This window comes from Nipponia nippon, unplaced genomic scaffold (genome assembly GCF_047370975.1).
Source record: "Nipponia nippon isolate SJK-2023a ecotype South Korea unplaced genomic scaffold, ASM4737097v1 scaffold_3, whole genome shotgun sequence".
Taxonomy (NCBI): Eukaryota; Metazoa; Chordata; class Aves; order Pelecaniformes; family Threskiornithidae; genus Nipponia; species Nipponia nippon.
Genome location: NW_028262347.1, coordinates 92,812,148 through 92,835,920, shown reverse-complemented (window position 1 = coordinate 92,835,920; position 23,773 = coordinate 92,812,148). Strand labels below are relative to the sequence as shown.

Here is a 23,773-nt window from a genome sequence, read left to right as displayed (position 1 = left end):
TGTTTACTGTCTTTAGAGCTTGATCATGACATTGGAATGTATTTTGGAAAAAAAGACCCTATAAAATGAAATCCACATTTACGGGTAAGGAGCACAGAGCACTGAGGATCAGCAGTGAGACTACAGTATCTCTTTGAAGCGTAGCAAAGAGGAGTACTTGCTGGTGCCATTTTGAGTTTAGAAGGTAGTGAATTGATACACTCAGTAAGTTCTAACACTGCCTGTAACAGCGGCTGGAGCCAATGCCATTAATTTCATGAAAATGACTGTGATATCCCAATGACAGCAGTCAAGATAAAACTAGATCTGAAGCACTTCATTTAAAATAAAACTTTATTATATAAAGTCAGGTCTCCTAAGACACTTCTTTTGTGCTGCGCTGCATGTGAGTAATCTCGGTGACTCATCTAGCCTCTGACATGCTGCAGCCATCAACATTCCCAGCCACGAGTGTTGCCCTTCATAAAGGAAATATCCTATTTTTGGTATGGCAATGTCCTCAGTTTTAAAGAATTTTCCTCTTTTAAAGTGCTCAGACAATTAATGCCTCATGCATGTATTCAACAATAGTTGCCTAGCAACCATCAGAAATATTCGGGAGAGCAAAGGAAGCAGAGATGAATGAGCAGAAACATCAGCTCCCATTTCAGGTGAGCTGGAGAAGGCGTCAGGGCTGTGCTGACTGGATCTAAGCATGAATATCCATGAAAATCGGACAATCCCAAAGTAGCAAATATGAGCTCCAACTTGCGCGTCAGTCAGATGCAGAGATGAGACAAGTCACTCAATCAGAAGCAGTTGCAGGAGGTTGCAGTTGGTTGGGCTTTCTTAGTTTTGGGAGCCTAGACCAAAACAATGTAACAATGGTTAAAATAAATTATAGAAAGTCAACAAACACTCCTTAATGGCTGAGGAAAGTTTTGCCACCTTGTGTTGTCTTCCACCTGCAGCTAGAGAATAGGTAAAGTTCCCACTTCCTTCGGTGGAGATTTTCAGGCATGGGTCTAAGCGCCAGATAAACCCCTTGCGTGGGGGCTTGGCTCCAGCCCTTCTCTTGCGTTGCCACCTGGTTCCCGCTTCTTCTCATTTTGCATTTTAATTCTGGCATAACTTTTACCTCACAGGAGGTTTTCTCACTCTTCTGAGTCAAGTCCTTGATGCTTTTTTTGTCATTGGAAGATGCCATTTGAATGAAATGGAAATCTTTTCCGCAGTAACGGCCCACAGCCACTACATGTCTGTCTGGATTTTGGTTTTTTGTCTTTTTTTTTTTTTTCTTTTTTTCATCAGAAAGGTTGAAATGAAACGTTTGGCCTAGGGTTGGAAGGACTGTACTTCATCGTGCTGGGCTGACATACTCTTGGGGACAACTCTGCCACAGCGATGCTAGTGTGGCCATGTCCTGTGCCCATCCCTTTCTCAGACAAGGTCTGGTGCTGCTCCACGGTCTCCCCAGTGGTTGTACCATTGTAGCGGCTCAGAGCACTCAGCACTCAGTGCTCGACATGGTGGAGCGCAGGAGCACAGGGCCCTGGGACTCATGGTTCAGTGGGATGCAGTTTAATGTTAAAATCATTTGAGACAAAAGAGTTTTGATCTGTAGAAGTATTTTCAGTTGGTTTCTTTTCATTAGATGTGTTAAAATTAAAGAACCTGATAGTTGCCCGTTAGTGTTGCTCAGAACTCTTTTGACTGCCTGCCCCTAGTTGAAGAAAATGGTGAAATTCTGATGTTTTCCTGTTGGATAGAAAAATCGGATTTATGACCATCTGTACTTCAAAGGTAAAGGTTAAGAGCAAGATTATGATCTCCTTTCCACTCATGTAAATCCACAGGAGTCAATTACTTGGGATTGACAGTGATGTGATTTAGATCAGAATCTGGCATTAAAGGTTCTTGGGGTTTGCTCCTACACCCATTGACTTCGGTGCCACTTGACTGCTGACTCTTTGCTTTTAGTATGTGGTGGTGGTGTTTGTATGTGGAAGTGCCTCAGGGGCCCCACATAAAACATTGGTTCACTAGCTTTAGTGGGGTTTTTTATATTAGATGTTAAAATGTTGAAATCAAAATATGTAGGAGGTGATCGGGAAGTAGCAGACGCACAATGGTAATCATAATAATGTGATTTTTGAGGTTGGTATCTGGTGACTTAGAGCTGAAAAAAATCCCTTCTGTATCTTGGAGGTCTGAGGCTTTCACTCTTTCTGATTATAAAAGGCATTTATTTCTGGCCTTGATGGTTGATGAGATATCAAACTTAAAATATGCCATGATCCTATAGTCTGGTAGTGCTTTCTGGCACTGGTCAGTGACTAAATATAGCCGGTTTTGAACCGCTGAGATAAACCTGGAAATAATGTTCAGCAGAAAATTCTCAGACAATTCCACAGACAAATGTGGAATATGAAATGACTTTTCTGGATTGCATCTGGTTCGCACTGTATATGCTTTTGTGCCCTGTCTCTCTCATCCTCATGTTTTCCAACTGCTATCTTACAAAATGTTTTGTGGTACGGATAAATCTTAGCTGGAGCATCTCAGTGGTTCATGTTGGTTCATGCTAAAGCAACAAATGACATGAAGAGTTTTTAAACCCCAGCTATTTCACGCATTCCTTTTGGCTTTGTAAACCATTTTGCCTTGTTTTTACGAAACGAAGGTGTATTTAAAAAAAAAAAAAAAAGCGCATTCATTTCCAAAAATCGCTTATTGTCTTCAAACGAATATAGTCCAGGAACATGCGGATTCTTGCATTGTATTATGGGATTAGTGGTATTTATCTGTTATGCATAATGTGAAGGTGATATTCAGAGGGGGGAAAAGAGCCTTTTTGAAAGGATTTTTTTGTTTTGTTTTTAGTGATATACTAGCATTTGTTTTATTTTTTTTTTTAAACTCATATACTTCTACAAGGCTATGTTTAATTTCAAGATGGTGTCTTTGCTAGAAAGATAATCAAATGTAATGTCTTCCACAACCTCTTCATATGCATGACTGCATAAAGCTTGTGTAACAGTTTATTATTATAAAATTAGTATAGCATAGCATAGAGCAAACTGGGCCCCTGGCCAGATGAACTAGACAATGAATAGTTATATAAGGTTTTGAAGCACATGTATTAGAACACAAGCGCCCTGTATTTTCTTCTCAATTGTCTGCTGTTTGTTAATGTTTCCCTTTCAACGTGATTGCATCTCAATTTAATAGCACTTGCCATTTCAGGGTTTACTGTGCCAGCGCTCGCATAGTTACATCCCCTCTGTGCTGCAAAGCCTGCATGTATATTAAAACCGAACTAGGCCTGGTTAGCTAATGGGTATTTCGAGAGATATGCACTTATAGAATTAAGTGATGTATGTAATTGTTAATTTTGTGTTAACAAGTTTGAAAAATGTGTTTCACCAATAATTGTAATGCTCCGTTCTGTGCAAAGTGTGACATTTTAATTCTTGTTGAACAGTTTCCTACCTCTGCTCTGTGTTTTCATGGCAGGGTATTATTTTGCAATCAAGATAAAAGCATTATTTATTAAAGTTCTAAAATATTACATTACTGGAAGTTTTAAGCTGCAGATCAATCTCCTGTTTCATAAAAGCATTTCATTGATTTTTTTTTTTTTTTTAATTGGTCTTTGAATTTAAACTTAAGTTCCACATTATGGATTGCATATGATTCCAGAAGCAGAGGGATGTGTTACTGGAGACTTGATGCTGTCTTAAAGGAAGTGATGTACCTGTCACAGAACTGTGGGAAAGACTTGTGTTTGGCATATGCATCTTTGGGACTGTCAGATCCCAGCCTGCTGCATTTTTGGCACAGGGAGCCCATTGACTTGGGCTGTGGGAAACCTACATTCAGCACTATCGGTCCTTGTGTCTTTTTCTGTGCCTCCAAAGGAACTTCTGTTAGAGACTTCGCATCTTTGGGAGTAAAATAGCAACTTCTCCATGCTTTTGGTGGTGCAGGACAGCCTTTCCACGGCGAGAGGGTACTCGGTAGCCTCTGGCTGGAGTAGCCCAGGTGTCACTCGGTGGAAGAATGACACTTACACCTGGCTTCATGGTGCTGGATTTATTTGCTTTCTGTGTATAATCCAAACAGCCCAGAAGTCTGGCGTCCCCCACGCCCCGTTGCTTCAGTCCTCCTGTTCCTCAGTTCCTCGTGCCAGGTGCTCGCCTTTCGCCCCCCTTCACTATATGGTCCCATCCCCATCCTGGTCCCTTTTTGTTACACCAGGATAATGCCATTTCTCTCATGGCAGCCCTTGGTGGTTCGTTCATGCCATTGCAGACATGAGACTGAAGCCCACCTCCTATTCTCTCTTGTGGAGAATAAATCAATTCTTCCATCCCTAGTAGGCCTAACTACGAAATTGCGTAGAGCAAGGCTCACCTTCTTACAGCTAACAGGAACTTCATTTGCATGTTTTGTGTCATCTCATCTGTGGAGTCTGACCTCGTGCAGACTTTTTGGTTGCCAGCCAGCAAGGGAAGGCAACTGAGAAGGGGGGACCACCGCCATCCCCCACTGAGTTCAGGAGCGGCTGTGGCTGGGATTTGACTTCTCACTAAAGTACGATTTTCTCATTTACCAGTAAAGATAAAGAAAGGGCAGGGTGGGAGGAGCATAATAGGCTCAAAACACAATAAAAATAGCAAAGGAAACAAACAGTTTGTACCTAATTTGAAACCAACTGATCTCCATGGTGATTGCAACAAATCTGTGCTATGTTTGACTGTTTAGTGAAGAAAAAGGTTAGAAATAGGAGTTCACCCACCATGCTAGACCATTTGAATGAACAGAAGAGTAGGAGGGTTGGTACCTTCCCGGTCATTGAGTGTGAAGGTGTCAAGGGGAATTTGGGGAATAACCTCATTGAAACTCCAGAGGATTCATGTGTCTTCATTCCTCATGCATCCTCAGAAAAATCAGCCTTTATAAATTTCCTGGAATTTTTGTTTTCAACAGTGCTGTTCTGTGGAAAGAAGAGTCCGTAGCGCTGTGGCTTCAGACAAAAATAGCATAGTAGAAGACCTTCAGAAATCAGGCAGTAAGCTTGAAACCTTAGATAAATAATAAGACTAATATGCTTGCCACAGTAAATAATAGGACTATAACTCCCCCAAAGCTCTTGATTGACATTGTCTCAAAGTAATTCCTTATGTGAAATAGAAGCCTGAGATAAAATTTCAGCCTTAATTTACAGATACTTGAGACGGAGGGAGAAGGGAGTGTATTAATCCGTACCAAAGAAGAAATCCTGTTCATGGTAGTCTGAAATACTGTCATGTGATGAGTCAGAAAGTCTTTATTGTTCACGTCTTCAGAGGTCAGGGCTACTGAGGTTTGGCATGCAGGCTGGGCAGAAAGCATTTGCAAATCAACACATCTGCTTTTGCTGAGGGCATAGGCACGGAAAGCTTCCTATTTGCTGTAGGTGTGTGTGAGCTTTTTTTTTAAAATATGAATTTTAGAGGGGAGAAGATTATACTTTTGAAATCCTTAGTCATAATGAAAAGATCTCCAGAGGTAGCTGATGAAGACGTTCAGAGTGTACATTACACAGCATCAAGATTTAGAGTTTCTTGAGTAAATATTGACCAATTTGACCTTTGCTTTTCCTCAGTCAATGTTTATCTCTTGGGACAATGAATCTTCATATTCACCTTAGTTGAAGTCCAAGTCTACTTAACAGTGTACTTGGAAATCCAGGAGAGGTGCTAATTTGTCTTGGTGCTACTTTTCTGTTTAAAATGAGATGTACAGAAGGTTTGTCCACTCGTGTCACTTTGTCAGGTTTCCTAAACAAAGCAGTGTCAGGTCATGGCTGGTGGGGAGGCTTCTAGGAAAAAACTAGATCTGGCAGCAGGCAGAGCGGGTGAATTTGGGAGTGGAGCAATCCCTTTATTGGAAATGAGGATTCCCGTGCAATCTGAAAGCCCTTGCAGATGCTATCAGGAGGAGGGGACTGACCGGGATTAGTCAATAAAATTCTTGCTGTGTGTTTCATGAGGCAGAGAAAAGAAGTTTTTGAGCTTTCTGAACCTCCCACAGTCTTCCAGCAGCCTAATCCCGCAGAGCACAACATCAGGTATTGTGCAGAACTGAAGAAAGGCACAGCCCGAGAGACCAGTCTGCAGGCAAGGGGTACCGTGGCTTTGCCAGGGGTCCCACCCTTCCCCTGAGATGTGGATCTGGGAGCAGGTGGGCCCCTACACAGCCGGATGATGCTGGGCTCAGCGGCCCAGTTGCATCCCTATTGCAATGACCTTTCACAGGTCAGTATTAAAGTTACTCCCCAGCCCCTGCTCCCCACTGCTGGGCTTGTTACATCCCCCTGGCTTAGGAGCCGGGCTTGGAAACCCCGCAAGCTTCCCATGACTTGAGAGCCAGGGTTCGGTCACTAGGAGCATAGAGCAAATAGCATAGCCCTGACCAAGCCCTGTCAAACAGGACTGTAATACCCCCTTTATTATTATTTCAGTAGCAATTTCAGTATTTCGGGGCCCTGGCTTAGGTTGAAGCTGAGAGTCAGCCTGCCCCTGAAAAGTGGGGATGCTGGGGCGGCATGGCACGTGTGGCTGGAGCCACTGGGAAGGGGCCCTGGACAGGGGGTCCTGGCACCTCCCGTGCTGCTTCCTTGCCTGGCTGTGCCGTGTCTCCTCTTCACAGTGCCCCGCAGCACCGCTGGGTGCTGCCAGCAAAAGCCTTCTGTCGCCAACAGGGGCAACACTTTGGGGTAGAAAGGGCAATTACTGTGCTTGTGAGCTACGCTGTGAGAGCGAGAGTAACTGGAAAGAGCTATTCAGGCGGTGGAGAAAGGCGGTGCCTTACAAATATCTGCTTATGCAAATCAAATCATTTGTCTTTTCAAATGTGCATTTCGCCTTTTCCCTGATTATATTTTCTGAATTGCCATATGTACTTCTTGTGATATTTCAGTCTTGTCAAATTAAGAAGAGAAAGCCTTGTAATTACCTTCGGATATATACCAAATAAAGTAATGTTTGTCATTTTTACTTTGTAATCTGTCAATAATATTACAGGTGGCCTGTAAGTTTCCAAAAAAAAAAAAAAAGTCTAACTTGTTTTTGTAATCTTTTAACTATCAAAGGTATATTTTGGGGAAAAGGCATTGAGAAAGACGAGCATTTTAAAATTGCACAATTGCAGTTGAAAAAACCAGAGCAGGCAACGTCATGCGTTTCTGAAGAGCACGCTGTTTAATTTTATAGTAACAGTATTTTAAGAATGCTGACGGTACACAGGAAAGAAGTGAATAATTCTTATTGCAAAACCCTGATGGTTTGGTGTATTCAAAATGTTAAGACTTAATCAGCCCTGGATTTCTCTTAGGAAAAACAGGACATTTGGAAAAAAAAAAAAAGCCGTCTGAAGCAGTAGTGATTTATCAAAGCAGCATTCGAATAAAATAAAGGTTTGGCATCCTTACTTAGGATAGGCTGGAAAATGCATTTATGTTTTCATGTACCTTTTTTTTTTTTTTTCCTGATGTGCCTGATTGACTTGTTTTAATACTGGTGTTATTTACATTTCAGGGATGGGCCTCTATTATGCAGGAAATTGTCCAAACCCCTACAGCTGTATTTTAAATTGAAATGATTTTTTTTATGAAGTGATTGTGCAGACTTAATTTAGTAATCTATTATTAAATTTATAGTTTCAGGCTGTACAAAGTCTTTATATAGAATGAAAATGGGCACATATGAAGATCTATGCTATATATACACCTGGTTCTGTATATTAAATCTTTTACATATGTTGTCCATTTTCAGAAACAAATAAACTGCTGCTTTTGAAAACTCAGCTTCTCTTCCATATTAGGGAATTCTGCAGACTCCCTATGTTCCTTAGCTTCAGTATAATGCTAAATCAGTTTGTACATTAGTCTATTTTTAGTTATGAATGAACTTTATGGAGTGCAGCGCGCAGAGTGATTTCAGAGATTCTCACTCATAAAACCCGTGTGTCATGCGCCGCAATTACAGCGGTAAACATTATGCAAGCTCTCAGCTGCCAGGGGCCCAAGCCCTGAAATTTCCAGGAGGGAAAAGCATCCCCCCTCGCCCTCTTATACGAAATACTACACATATAGTAAATCTCATCGCACGAAATCAGGTTAAATTTTGTGACCTTGGCTGCGGCGAACGGGCTGCCTGGCATGGCAGCTGGGTGACACTAGAGGGCAACTGAGAGTTTTCTTTAACCGAGCTGGAGATGGTTTTAATATCAACTAAGTGTTTAAGACTCGGTAAGGATTTATTTTCCTGTCTGCAGATTTCACATATGTAACCTCTGAGTTTCCATTGACAGCAAATAATAATCCAACTGAAGTTCTTCGGGGCGAAAATACAGCGGGAGCGGGTCAGAAGCCTGCTTTTGCCCAAATAAGGCTTTTTTTGCAGACCCCATGTGTTAGATAATGATCAACTGACAGTCGGTCATGAGTTAATAATGCTGGATGCTGAAATATGCATACCATGTGGTATACAACAGTTCTGCGGGGAGAGACAAACACAGCTATAATTAGACATCTGAAACACAAGGAAGTGTGTAAATTGTTTAATAGTCCCTCCACTTAATTCACTCAGATAATTTCCTAAGAACTGGTATTGACTACGAAAAAATATTGCACAATCGACTTCATATTTAGTTTAAACCCTGCGCCGCTCAGATAAATTAATGAATACAGCTCGGTTTTATTTGGATTTTTCGGCGTGCTAGAGATTTACCGGGGCTGTAATGCAGAGATGGGCTCAATGCTGTTTGTGTTGATGTTTGGGACGGTTACACCGAGTTTACGGGGTTTGCGCTCGTTTAAACCTAGGCACACGATCTTACCATTGGGACTTCAAAACCACCATTTTTCGGGTGTTTTGGTGGTTATACAGATTCCCTTTCTACTCGTACACGGGCTGACAAAGTTACCGGAGTTACCACTGCTGCGTTTTACCGGTGCAAAAGTGCAGATTCCTCCTCTGCTCAGCAGTGCAGAGCAGCGTCACCTCTGCACCCCGGTGTTAAAGCACTGTGTCAGGTGTATGCAGGTCCCCAGGGGTGCGAGGGCTTTGTCCCATGCTCTCTGCGGAAGCACTGTTATTCCCGAACCTCTTTACGGCTGTGTGCGCTGTGACGGGGTCCCTGGCAAGGCCCTTGCCAGCTGCTGCCGGTGAAGTTGGTGACGACCCGGAGATGGGAATTGGGAGCACGGCTTAGGCTACGGCTGCTGCTCCTGCCTCCACCTAACGCGTTGTGTAGTCCTTGTGGTGGTGGAAGCTGAATGTAGGCATCAAGATAGGAGCTTGCTCTCTAGTTTCTGCATGTCACTTTACTAATATCTTCATGCAGGTTGATTATGCCTAGCAGATTTTGATTGCTTTGCAGTGCAGTGATCAAGTGCAAAGAAAAAAAAAAGGAAAGAAAATTATAATATTCTTACACTAAAAAAAAATAAATAAGTTTTTCCTTTCTTATATAATCAGGTACAAATCAGAAATGCAAGAGATTTAAATAATATATTTGTCATTTTCACGTTGTGCACGACTGGATGATCATAGGTTCCTACCTGCTGTTGTCATTCCCAAAAGCAAAGTCTCAGGAAACTGTCTATTTTATGCTTCTTGTATGAATTTCTGCCTGTTGAGATTCATACACAGTGTCCATCCTTTACCAGTCAATTAGCCTGTCTCATCTACCTATCTACATGGATATGACTGGCTATTGTATTTCCGAGGTATGTAGGTCACATCTCCATTGGGTACTGCTGACTCTGCTAGACAGCAATTCCATAAACGCTGGCTTTTACTGGAAAGAAAAGGAAATATTGCTAGGAAAGCCACCTTAAGATTTGCTGTGCGTTCTTATTTGCCTTTTATTTTCTGAAGCCCTCTAATAGGAAGTCTACTTTGGGTATTCTGCTGAGTTTTGATGAGATAGGCTGACTTGCATGGGTTTGCTGTGCATTTTCACTTCTCGCTGCCGTGTTTGCACTGCTTTTGTCTTGGCTATTACATAATCCGTTTGTGCCTGCTTACTCTTTCCTCCTTTGCTTTTTTTTTCTTTTTTCTTTTTTTTTGACTCAGACTATTCTAAGGACGTGCACTTCTTGACTGCTGCTGTGATCCTCCTACAGAAAGTGAAGCCCCTGTCCCCACTGGGTGCTGCTTCCCAGGAGGTGACCTTTGGGTGTGGAGGGCTTGGAGGCTGGAGACTGACTGCAGATTTCTGAGCGAAAGGGAAACTTGATGAACCTATGTCTGATCCTATGATGCTGCCCAAGTGCGTGGTGTTTCATGATGAGATACGACGATTTCTTTGTTCAGGGCTTGAATGCTTCTTTCCCAGTAGTGACAGAGAGTCATGCTGGCTTGGTCGTGTTCGATGCTTTAGACAGGCTCAGCCTCAAAACGTGAATAGCTCCAGTGAGGTCATCAGAGGTCTTCGTATGCTCCAGGTCTTTACAAGTTAGGCATGTACTTTGCTGAATCAAGGCTATAGCTCTTCATGTTCCTTGTCCTGCATAGCACAGTACTTTACTGTATTTGATCCTGTACTCATGCAGTTTCTCACCAGAAGAACCACTGAGTCATCTAATCTGGTATGAACCCCAAGTAGTGGCTCATCGGCCAAAATTACCGGCAAATGCTTTCATCCAGTACACCACCTTTTTTCTGAAGGAGAAGGGAAACAGCTGTTTGAACAAGGACCACAGCCAGACAGCTGGACGCCTCCTCTGTGCAGCCAGCCAGGCTGCTGCAGCCACCCGCAGCGGCGAGGCTCTCCCAGCAGTAGCCTGGACCCGGCCCTCACCGTGGCTGAGGTGGGACACCCAGCTCCAGTCTGATATCTTGACAAAGACCCTCAAACTGCATGCATTTCTCCCTGCACAGTGCACACTGGCTTGTGTCTGGCTCAGGCTGTTCCTGAAAGGTCTTCTGAAAGCTGGTCGTATGCGTGCCTCCATATACTGACATTAGATCATACATGTGGGCTGTAGTGCCGAGGCATGCCTCGTTATGCCTCCTCGCTTCTGAGTACCAGCTTTTTCTCACCTTTGAGGCACTCGTATTACCTGGTGGAGTCACTTCTCAGTCATTTTTGCTCAAACCCAGCACAGCTTGAGTTATTCAGACCTCCCCCTTGAAGGCAGACCTCTCTTTGGCCACAGCATCTTTCTACCAGGGGTATGTTGAATTTCCAGTGGGGGGTGGCCTGTGACATGCCACCCTTGGCTTGGTCAGTGGGACCTGTAATCCTTGCTCACAGGTTTCATGCTGGAGCTGTAGTGAAGAGCTTGCGTGGTCCATTTTTCCTTCTGATTACTCGTTTGTATGACTCAGAGTTAGCATTGTGCCAGTCCTTGTGTCACTGTGAATGTTGCTGTCAGGGACCTTATATTTATTTCACTGACAAAAATGTTGAATATTAGCAAGACTAAGAGCAACCCCTGTGGAATCCCACCAGAAGTATTTTCATTTGTTAGAAATTCCCCACGGATGCCTGCTTTTAGCTCTATCATTTAGCCAGTTCTTAATCCATTTAATATACGCTTGAATAAAATTATGTAGTGCTAGTTTTTAATCAAGGTGTTATCTAGTATTAAATCAGCTGTCTTACTGAAATGCAGGTAAGTTCCATGTGTGCAGCTAGTTTCTCTAACCAAGCTTGTAGTTTCAAAGTATAAAATAAGGTGCTTTGTTTGTTTTTCTTTTTTGTTTTTTTAAGATCTGGTTTCTGTAAAACCAAGTCAATTGACTGGCTTTAATTATATTCTTTTGCAAGCATATCATCTGGTTTCTTTGCAAATATGGAACAAATATTTACCAAACACCTCTGCCTCTTTTTGAATCATTAATAACAATCCTGTCATCTGTAGCCAGTAATAGGCCTACACTGGATTTTATTATTATTGTTATTTTAATTTGCTCTAAGGTCTACTTGAATGTCACATATTTGTTAGGCATAAATTTTTCTCTGAAGTCTTCAGCTTCCCTTTTCAATTCACCGCACTTCATAATTTCTTACACATGTATAGATTTTGTCCGAAAAAAAAAACCTTTTCCATGTTTTCTTAAACCCAAATTAGTCAGCAGGACATAAAGAAGCCCGGATCAAGCGAAACTTTTAACTTCCAACCATGCTGAAATGAAGAAAACAAGACTCCAAGCCTCATCCTGAATCTTGTCCCCATGTTCCATGGAAACGAAAAACATTCAGTTTTTGGCATAATTGGCCAACCTGCTATTTGCAATGCCTCTAACTTTTCTATTAAAAGCAATGCTAGTCTGAACTGTAATCCATGAAAAATACCACCTTTTTGCTTTTTTCAGAGATTTGTCTGGTCAGGAGGGGGGTCAAAACAACAGTCTGCAGCAAGTCATATGTCTCCACATTAATCCGCACAAGGAAGTGTCTGTTTCACTTATTTCCAAATGAGGAATGTTTTCTTTAGAGAGGTAGCAAATTGATTTTCCCCACATGGAGCATGGGATATCTCATTTCCAAAACAAAACTTTCAGAAATGGCTACACAAGTCCGCTCTTTCTCCATGTGGGTTAGAAAGCAGCGTGGATCCTTAGTGTTCCTTGCAAGGTTGTTCGCTGCTGTACTCGGGAGTTTCCAGGTCAGGTCCGGCATGTTCAGTTATAAAGAAAGGAGTAAACAAGTGTTTGCATTTAGAAAAAAAGTCTAGTAAAAATAGTTCTAATATTCAAATTGTTTTATGTGCTGCTGGAGTAGGCGAGAGGTGTGTGTTTGTGGAGAAGCTGTGTGACCTCCAGAGCTCAGTGGGAGCTTTAGTTGTTGGTCAGTGCTCATCACTGACTTCCATAGGTGTACTTAGGATCTTGTAGAGAGGTTCTCCAAATTCAGTTGATACTGTTGTTTCCTAAACAAAGGTCTGGGGTTTTGAGCGTAGTCTGATCTTTTGCTTTATTTTCCAGCCACTTTAATTTCTGACTCTTTGATGCAATACTGGGTTGGTTGCAACTTGCTTCTCTTCACCAGCTCCGCTCAGTGTGCCTGGGCAATAAATGCCCCGGGCCCTCCTTCTTGGACCCTGTTTCCGGGAGGCAGAAGCTTTTAAATAAACTTTGAGGGGTGAAAGGAAAATAAATGGAATGTAAGATCCTGAACTCAGGATGCAGAAAAAGGAATGAGGTGAAGGAGAGAAAACAAAGAGATGGAGGTGACGAGGAAATCAAGGAAGCAGCTGGGACTCCAGAACATTATGTGATATTAACTAACCTTTGAACAGTTTCTGAGACCGTGCTTAAATATAGCAATATGCTTTTCTTAACTTTCAGATATTGCAGAATGCCAGAAGCCCCCTAGAGGGGTAAGTGTTAAAACCATTAAAACTGTTAACTTTCTATTCATTACATTTTAAAAGGTGCAACATGTAAGCATGTTTTTCAGCCAAGAGCTAACTTTTGCCAGGCTGCTTTAGGGGTGTCCTCAGCAACCAGGTATTTGCCACCTGCCAGCAGGCATGGTCGGTTCATGGACTTTCTAGAGATCTGGGACCATTCTTCTCACCTTGACTTTGATGGCCAGGCACCTCCGTATGCCACCTCCAGCTTCTGTTTGGCACCTGAATCATGAATAGCTCTGTGATCTGACGCATCCTGCTGTTTCCACCTGCCTAAGAGGGAAGGTCTCCTAGTCTGTTCTGTATCTACTGACGGTTTTGCAGCTTAGGGCCAAGCACTCTGGTATTGCAGCTTTTGTGCGTGTGTGTGAAAACTGGAAGACGTATGAAGGACTGGCACAGTGCAAAAGGGTTCTGTGAGGAGACATTCTGCGAGGTGTGCTACAGAGAGGAGAGACTGTGTGCGAGCACACTTCTCTTCTGAACCCAGCACCACGGTACATCCCTGTTTGTTAACTTCTTGCACCTTCCAGTGCTCCACCTTCATCCTGGCTTTGTGATTACGTCCCTCTGGTGCACTCCCACCTCTCATGTTTGGGGCTCACCTGACTGTGTAAGCCCGCCCTAAATGTAGACCCAGGTCTTCCACTGGCCCTTCTTTGCTCATGGTCCTGGACATCTTTACAAGCTCAGTTGGGTTTTTTGTGTTGTCATACTCTTGCAGTTGGCAAAAATGCTGTTGTTGCTTCCTTTTCCTTCATCTTCCCACAGGACAGAAACACGGTCACAAAAACAACGGGCAGCCAGAATCTGGTAGGCAGTGTAAGTTGTAAGTGTATTAGCAATGCTGAGCAGCTATCCCAGTACATTTCTTAGCAAAATATGGCAACGGCTGTCCTTCCCTTTTCTTTTCCTTTTTTCTTTTTTCTCCCACTTTTGAAGTGTTCCTGAGAAATGGGAGTGCCAGCAAGCCAGAATCAGAAGTCATATCAGGAAGTAGTTATGCAGATCAGAGAGGCCTGGAAAATGCAAGAACTTTGATCATGGGCATTACAATTGCTTAGATGTTCTCTAAAGTAACGTGGAGCAAGCAAGAAAAAAGTACATGTTTTAGGCATGAGTACAGTACTGTTTACTTACATGGTTTGTTGAGCAGCCAACAAGGTCCAAGGTTATTTTGGACTCAGCATGAGTAAGTGATCCAGGTATGACAAATGAGGTAATGCATTCCAGGCTCATTAAAAACTCTTGGCTACACCACTGATTTTGACAAAGTGCCAACATAGCTTGACCTCAGCTGTGTGAAGGCCACTATTTTTTTTAACGCCCTCCCTATAACAACACATCTTTTACATCAGCCAAATTCTCTCATCTAGAGAACAGTGTTATGGGGAGGGCTGAACTCATTTGACTTCCAAGGATAATCAGACTCCTAAAAAAGAGATAATTTTACTGTAACTAACCTGCTAACGTCAGGTACCCCAAAACCACAGCCATTGCCTCTTGACTTATTGGTGCATCTAGGGGTGGCAGTGTGTACATAGGACATTGCATTCTCGGCACGGGCATGGCTCAAGCGAGGCTGACTGGGTAACAAGGAGATGGTAAGTCCAGTGATCACTTCCCCTTCCTGGGGATGCAGGTAAAGAAGGGGGCTGGTGGAGGTGCTGTCTTCTTGTGGCAGTCTATGTTTTTCCACCATATGTAGTGTTTAATCATGGCTGACCTCGGCAGCTCCTTCAGCAGCAGCTTGGGTACTTCTCTTTCCCCTGCGTAGAACTTGCCATCCTCGGGTTTAACCCAGAGCTGGGAGTTGTATTAGGCAGGGGGGCTTGGAAATGCTCCCATGTCCTGCTGAGCAGACAGCGTCCTTGAAAGTTGAGCAGCGGAGGGTGGTAGTGGCAGGAGAGCAGTGGCCACAACCCTGTGAATTTTCTGAGTGGGTGGGCAGTGTAGCTGTCTCCTTCCTCACCTTCTGGCCCTCTCCCAGTTACCTGTGATATACTGATGCTTGTACAGGCTGATGAGAGTGCTGGAGGGGAGGATGTAATTTTTCAGCAGTGATGCTGTTTTGTGGCTTCATGAGCTCCTCTCTTTTCTGTGTGGCGTTCTTGCTTTGTGGGTCAGAGCCTGCTACTGAGCTTGTCTCTGACACCTGGTCTTTAATTCTCTGCTGCAGGTGCCTCTGCGTTGGCCTTGTTCAATTATGGTAGTCTGTAGGCAGCTCATGAGAACAGGCTTTGGGCTTCGGGATCACTAGGTCAGCATCTTCTTGGGGTACATTTTGGTCAGCAAAGACTGGCCAATCTACAGATAATCTAACTCCCTGTGGCATGCATACCACAGGGTTTGCATTTAACCTCTCAGGTATGTCGATTTGTGATAAAGACATGTAGGGCATTGTTGGTGTTTTGGCACTGCAGAGCTTAGCCACAGTTTGGGGAGGAGGAGGCAAGGTACAAGTTTCCATCTAGGAAAAAGAGTGATTAAATCTTAATTTCAGATTACTGAGGGCAGTTAAATTACATCAGGGACTAAATGCTTTTGGTTTTTTTGAAGGCAGGTGTGCATGTGAGTGAGGATTTGCACAGAGAAGGTGGCAGTGGCAGCTTCTGCACCTCACCTTCCCTTTCACTCCCCACAAATGGCTGTGTGCTCCTCCTTTTGCTCGCCTGCAGGTAGACAAGGAGTTTCTAGACAGCCAAAGGGGTGTTGGGAAGGAGCTCAGCATGGCTCTGGACAGTAAAAGTTGTTTCTCCTACCCAAACTGAAGAAGCCGAGGGCGTTACCCCTCCCCTCCCTCTCACCCCAGAAAGCAAGGTAAGGAACAGCTCGGCAAGAGGATTGTGGCTGCCTCCTCCTGCACCCTTCTGCCTTAGCGTGCCAGAGGCTGGCACAGCGTGGGGCGGCCGGCCGTGGCCCAGGCAGGCGTGGGAAATGTGTGATGCGAAACGAGACCTCTCCTGACAGGCAGCGCAGGAGGAGCAGGCTGGGGTCGCGCCTCCCGCCTCTCCTCTCTCTGGCTCCATGTCTCCCTCCCTCACTCCACTGGCACAGGCACAAGTTCTTCTCTCTTTTCTCCTGCCCAGTCTCCTTGTGTCCCACTCAGTCACAAGTTAACTTTTCGTGGTCTTCCGAGAAATACTGATCCCTCATGTCCAACAGCAAGCAGCAATCTCTGTGTGATTCGCAGTGACTACCTGTTTCCAGACAACACCCAGGGACGCTTTCAAACATGGAGGGAAAGAAAACATTCCTGTGTCTGGGCAGATTCCTATAAATAATTTTCTTTTCTCTGACAATTCACAACCGAGATGGCAATAAGATGTATTCCAGAATGGGAAGAGTTGTTAAGATAGGTTATCATCATGGCTTGTGTAACTGTTGATATTCATGACATATCCATTTCACACCCTTTCACTTGATCGGGAGCACAAGACTTCTACCACCAAGAAGTATTCAGCTGGAAAACAAAGTCCACACCACATGCATACTAGTTAATAATCACACCTTTTGTTCTTTATGGTTACAAATACTTGCACTTGCATTAGATCTTTGTTCATCTTGGATTCTTGCTTGATTCCATGTGAAACCCCACGTTACAGCCTCAGCATCCTCTGCAGCAGTAGACAGCGTTGCAAGCAGTGGTGGTTGCATTGCGGGGCCAGCCGGGTTGGTGGGCTCTGAGAGACAAGGTTTGTTTAAGTGACACCAGCTGGATCTGCTGCTCAGGGAACCAGCATGCCGATATAAAACTGGCATCCAAGGAGTGCTGAAACGGTCCCTTTGAACTCCTGTTGATGGGTGAAGGTAGCAGACACAATGGTGATGTGTATGGGGAAGATAACCAGCCCAAGGTGGGAAGCGTGCCCTCATGCTCCCCAGGTCCCCTAACACAAGGAGCGTTAGCTCGTACTGTGTGCGTTTTGCAGCTGGCCGTGTTTTACCTGGTCATACCTGAAATGTTTGCCAGGACTCAGCTGGTGAAGGGACTTTCCCTGCTGGGCTCTAGATTGCTATTGCACCTACAGATTTTGCAGGGAAGATAATTTCTTGTGCATTACCATTGTCTAAATGAACTTGCCCTTTGTGATGACTTGCAAACTCGGGGTGACCATTACTGTAATCTCGAGAAGAGGCTCCTTGAGTCAGCAAGGCACAGGCGTGTGTAGGCTTCAAGTGGATGAACGCCCTTTCGCTTCTGGAGATCTGAACTCAGAGGTTTGGGCCGTTTGTATTGCACCGGGTGTACGTCTCTGCTGACAGCCCTTCCATGCCTGCCTGCCTTGACCAGCAGCAGCTCTCCTCTCCTGCGACGTTGTCACCTGCTGATTGCAGGCATGGGGACATTCAGGTTTGCATCCCAAACCTCGAGCGTGCAGGGCACCTGTGCTGTGCTAATATTGATCCTTTGAATCACACCGAAGTAGAGGCAAAAAAAGTTCCCAGCAGACCACCAAGGGTCCCAGTAGACATTTCAGTAGCTGAGTTTTCCCCTCTTTCAGATACATCAGGAAGCAAAAAGAAAGGACGGATGGGGAAAAAAAGACAAATTGGCAAAAGCAAACATGTTGTCAAGTGCACAGGAAAGAAAGTATTTAAATTGATAGTATCTCATATCTCCTACTCCTGTTTCAGGCACTTGAACTAAAGAGGTGGCAAGTAAATGCAAACTTTTTTCGGTACTTATTTATTCCATTTTTTACTTTAATTTGCTTTGCTTATGTGCTCACCTTCTGGGAATGTACAAGTTATCAGGTCTCACTGGCACAAATGCTTTCAGAAAATGAATTTGAAAGCCATATGCACAAACGTGAAGGAATTTAATTGTTTAAGATATCCTCAGGTAGGCATGCCAGAAGTCCTTCTCCATCAGATAGCAGAAAAAAAATGGGATGTTCACTTAGCTGTCCAGTACATACTGAACATCCAATGTCATCAGGAAAACTGACTGGAATTAAGTCACAACGTGTTTGTAAAATTGGTTTAAAATAATTCTGAATAACAAATTCAAGAAATCTTCAGTGTGCTCATGAATATGTCATAAATGAAACAAAAAATGAAAAAAATTAAAACAAGTATGTGACTTGTAAATTATTCCTTCAGTCCTACTCATATTCAAGAGAACAAAATAGATGTAGCTGAAATATAATCTTCCAATAATGCATTTATTTATAATCATCTAGGGAGCAAATGTTAATGGCTTTGTTTCAAGTGTGACTAAAACTATTTCAAATGTTTTCTCTTATGGAGTAGATACTGGAGGCAAGGGCCTTCTCTTCTGGTACTAATTCCTATTGCTGCTTTCTTGTTAATTGTGCATCTGATCTGGAATGGCTTAAAGTGATTTAAAGTCGTACGGTGCCACGCGTGGGACGGTCCTCGTGTGCGCTGCAGACAGGCCTTCCCGGCTGCAGCTCCTGAGCCACGGGGAGAATGCAAATACCCCGTTTCGGAGTGGGCTCGTGCCAATTCTGCCGCAGAAGGCTCCAATTCAAACAGTGTTTATATGCAAGCTCAATATACCTGGAGTTTAGGAGCAAATGCCTTCTTGCTTTTAAAGCTTTTAGCAAAACATTAGGAGCGCTTTATAGTGTGATACAAAGTACAGTGCCAAAACTCAGGATAACAAGTATGTTTGGAAAACATTGAGCCTTGAACTAGTTTCTTTATTTATTAAAAAAGAGAAAGAAAGAAAGAAAGAAAGAAAAAGCAGTTCACATGCAAGTGTATTTGATCCTAGCTGAACCACATCTCTCTCCAGCCGGTGGTTGGACCGAATTGGGGATCCATTCATTCGAAGGTGAACGTTTTAACGCGTGTGCCAGGGTGCAGTAAATTGAGAGAACATTTCTATTTTCTTCGGTACCTTTTTAAAGAAGGTGCGACTGCTGGGGCTAACCATGGTCAAGGATCTGTCTATCCCATCCAGGTCATGTGCAAAAAAAAAAGTGGGCATCAGGAAGACATCAAAGGCGGAGGGAGGAGCGGGGTTTATAAATAAGGCAGGGTGGCGTGGCCGGGGCTGGCAGTCAGTCTGGCAGCCGGCACTGGAGTCCTCGGAGCTCATCCCACGCTCCCGCCGAGTCGCTCATCTCTGTTTATATGAGTAATGGAGCGGCTGGGGGAGGGGATTTGTAAGCACGGAGCAAATACTCTTAGTGTTCATTTTGTGTAAGACTGACATCCACACCAAGTCGAGACTTCCAGCGACGTAGTGTGCAGTCACATGCTGTAGCATTCATGAGTACAGATATAAATCAGGCAGATGTTTGTCGACTGGAATGGGTAATAATTTCTTTCTCTCTTTGTTTGATTTTTGCATGTTAGCCTCAGATGACAATTTCAGAATTGCTTTCTGCAGTACTTTTCAATAAGCAGAATGTGCTTCACTGGAGATAGATGGAGATATTTCTATAGGGAAATAAACATATTTTTATGTAGACACAAATAGGGACTTACACACACACACACCCCCTGTGTGCCAGTGCTGGGGGAAGAAAAAGGATGTGTCTTTTGGACTTTCGGTTTTAAACCCACGGCTTTACTTTTTCTCTGAACAGACCAAATATGACACTGTTACTCAAACTATAAAATCAAATTAGCACCCTTTATTGTGTTTGCAAACTAATTAAAATGTAAAATGTCCTGAAACCACTGGCTTACTGTGTGACAAATGTAAGATTAGAAACAATTAGAAGGCACTCAAGAGGTTTGTGGTGTTTAGATTTCTGACATTGTTCTAATCATCCCTTTAAGTAATGAAAACAATGGTTACCTAGAAATTAAAGGTTTAAAGGAAATTATCTTCTTCGGTACAGTCATTAGTTAATGATTGTTTATCATTTTAAATGTTGCCATAGTAGTCGGAGGCTGATTTTTAAATTTGAAAGCAGGCAGGACATGTAATAATGAGCAAACATCTGCTTCATCTATTATTTCTGTATGTGATCATAATTTATATTGTAATACCACTATTGAAAGATGAGTCTGATATTTTTTATGATGATCCATATCCCATTCTACATATGGCTCAGCATGGTTAGGATTTAGTCACTGTGTTATTTCAGAGCTGTTTTATCTTAAGAATTGGACAAAACTGAAAGTGATTCATGCTAATTTATATGTGTGGTATGTAACCCTTATGAAACAATCGCTTATTTCAGTACTTGTCAACTTCCAGAACTAGTTGTTAAGGGTTTTTTTGATCCATTTCAGGACTCGGGGGTAATTTTTTAATTTTTTTTTTAACTTTTTTAGAAGAACTTTGACAAGAATGACAGGATATATAAACATTTCTTGAAGCTGTAAGGAATTTCAATATTTCAGAACATTTCCAAAACCAGATGTTTCCCAAAGTTGGAAATAGTAGTTAGTACTTTTACTTGAAGATTAGAAATAATAAATGCAGCGGGCTGATTAATGCAGTTACCAATTAATATTCTATTTTTTTCTTTTTTGTACCATGGAGAAATATTTGTGCTTTCTCTTCGAGTCATTTGGGGACCAGTGTTTGACTTTATATTAATTAGTTATGTGAAAGTAGAATAGATTAGCCTTGGGGGATATTCTATAGAAACGTATAGTGTGTCAAGATGTAACCCATGGAGGATGGGAATCTCATAATAAGCATTTACTGTAGACAGATGTGTACGTTTCTGTGACTGATTGTAGTGGAATTATTTATTATGCTTTCAGCTGTTAAGAATCCAGTATAAGACAATGTGCTCAAATTGTTCTCCATTAATTTTCAGCGCCAAATCTTAAAGGCAGACCGCGCAAAAAGAAGCCTTGCCCACAGAGAAGAGATTCATTAAATGGCATTAAGGATTCCAACAATAATTCTGAAAGCAAAGCTGTTGCCAAGGTAAATCACTTAATAATGCTCTTTTCAGTACACTCTCTTTTTAGGTACAGCCCTGCCTTTGTTTCCAAGCATGCTGTTTCAAATTTAGAATGTAACTTATTTTCTTGGGGAGATAAATGTAATTTTTTTCAATAGTTTTATTCTTCACTTTAATTCATATTTGTGTTCAAAGTTACCAGCAACTATAATCACCTAACAACCTAATGCTATCAGCTTGTTGGTAACTGGTAGTGCTTAAGCTTTCTTGGCATCTAGTGTTAGTTTTCACATTCTGTGACACACAAACATAGTTTGTGACAGTATCTTCGAATTAAAAATAAACCAGGGAGCAGCTCACCCTGTTACAATGTACTTCTAAATATAAGTTTGAAGATAAACAGACGATGAAACAAGAGCCGCTTCAGTAATGGTTTCTAAGAAGCACACACAAATGACATTACCCTGATGTTAAGATCTCGACTTTTTTTTAAATTAGAAAAAAAAAAAGATAAAGGCAGAAATTCAGTACGAAAGCTTAAAAAAAAAAATCTGGGCTGTGTCTTTAATACTTAGTGCTGAGCTGCGTGTTCCAGGGTTTATTGAATAGTGCATGCTTTTACAGAGTCTTCTCTACGTGCTGCAGTGCTTAGCCCATACTGCAAGTAAAAATTGGATCGTTGATTTGTGTTTATAGACTTAATCTTTTAGATATTTATGGGTTTGTGTCTTCTCCTTAAAATATTTTAAAATGGAGTTTCTGTAGAGGAATTTACATCCTATTTTCTATGTTGTCTGTGTGGTTTTAAATAGGAATTTGGTTTTCTCTTTAAAAAAAAAGCAGCACAAATGGCTCCTTTCAAGATGATTTAATTTGAAACTGTAAGATGCAAAGATGGAAAATTACTTAGAGCAATACTTGTAGATTTTTATCTGAGGCAGAACTTCGTCACTGTGATACTTCTGAGCTAAACAGCTAAACAGGTTTGCATAGACTGAGTTTTTAGGCCAACTCCTCCCGAATCCATTGTTTCAATAAATTAGATGGATATGTATCTGAAAAATGCTTCCATTGTTGTGACCATCTCTTTAGGAAATACAGTGAATCTATAGATCCATTTACGTTGGTATTGTTGTATGCAGTGAATGTCCTGGGAGATTAGGAGGTTAAAGAGGTCAAGTGGAAGTGTTCTGCTCTCAGTTTCTCATAGGAAGGCAAATTAAATTCCACCTCCTCCTCCTCCTCCCTAGGAGTTCAGTTAAAATTGTGCCTTCTGTTGATGACGGTAAAAGAGGCTGAAGTTCATGATGAAGCTCTGCCCTTAAGTCACTGTTTCTCTTCTTTTTGTGCCCTATTGTGCTCAGCTGGAGTCTGTACTATCGTATTAGACAGGCATGGTAAAAGCGATGGAGCCTGGTGTGTCGAGTTGCGGGGTCCTGCCAGATACTATAGAGTTTGCCTGAATGTTTTTGCTCTGTGGAAGAATGTGCAAAATCCGCGGTGTGAAAATATCTCCATTTGCCTCAATTTCCCCAAGCTGTTTTTCATGTTAAAATATTACCAGCAAACTGCAACACGGACCATGTTGTCAAAGCACCCCGGACTGTAGCACGAGTAGTTCTGCCTCTTCAGCACCTGATATATAGGTATTAGATAATTAAAAACAACAGTAACACTTCATACCAAATTGTTTATCCTCTGTGTTTATATCTGGGTTCACCCTACTAGTCAAATGGGAGGATATTTCAGATAAGAAGTAATTCCGCCTATTTGTCTAGTCATACTGTGCTCATCATTGTGCAGATATTAATAGCATTAATTATCTTGGCCAGCTTAATTTCATTATAAATAATAGACATGCTCATGATATAATGTCCTTGCATGTAGTCACACTGACTTCACTGTGGCTCTTCACATCAATCTGTGTCTCAGGGCTGTGGATATACTTTAATAAGAGGGACAGTGAATCAGAAGCCCTCTACCACAGATGTATTGCACTTTATACAGATCCTGCCTATGCGTTTCTGGGGAAGGAGGGGAAGTATATTTGGGGAGGAAGGGGGAATGGAGATCCACCTACTGTCTTCTCATTGTTGGGAACAGTTGGGAGGCTAAGTCATCATCTTAGGCTCCACGTTGGGCTTCACCATCAGTTTTCCTCCTCTGTCCGTGTTCCATCTCCGACTAACGCTGACAATGGGTCCATGGAGAGCAGAGCTGAACACTGCTAGTGTAAACGGGACAAATCCACTTGTGTCAGATGCTGAAACATTTTGGCAGCGGTCCTGGCCGTATTCCTGTTCCAGCTAAAATCCCTTTTGACCAGAAGTTGTGCTGCTTTCATCCTCAGATCATGGCACCCAGTGTCTGACAGCAGCCTCATTTATCGGGTGGCGGGGCGATGACTGACGGAGATGCAGTGGCTGTACGGTTTGGGTCAGGAAGTGGCAGAAGTGGCATTCTGAAGACTGTGCTTTTGAGCCTGTCAAGACTAACACAAGCCACGTGGTTGTAATGACTTGCTGAATTTCATGTT

General features: G+C 42.6%; 1 protein-coding gene across 3 annotated transcripts in view; it reads left to right on the top strand.

Annotated features, from left to right (window-relative positions):
- ARID5B (AT-rich interaction domain 5B) overlaps positions 1 to 23,773 on the top strand; it is a 124,645-nt gene that overhangs the window by 63,982 nt on the left and 36,890 nt on the right. For 2 of the 3 annotated variants that reach the window (XM_087766923.1, XM_087766922.1), the window contains one exon: positions 21,148 to 21,260. In XM_087766923.1, the coding sequence (XP_087623049.1) occupies positions 21,148 to 21,260 (113 nt within the window). Of the gene's footprint in view, positions 1 to 19,453; positions 19,682 to 21,147; positions 21,261 to 23,773 lie in introns of those variants that run through there. The other variant, XM_087766924.1, reaches the window with a different exon arrangement.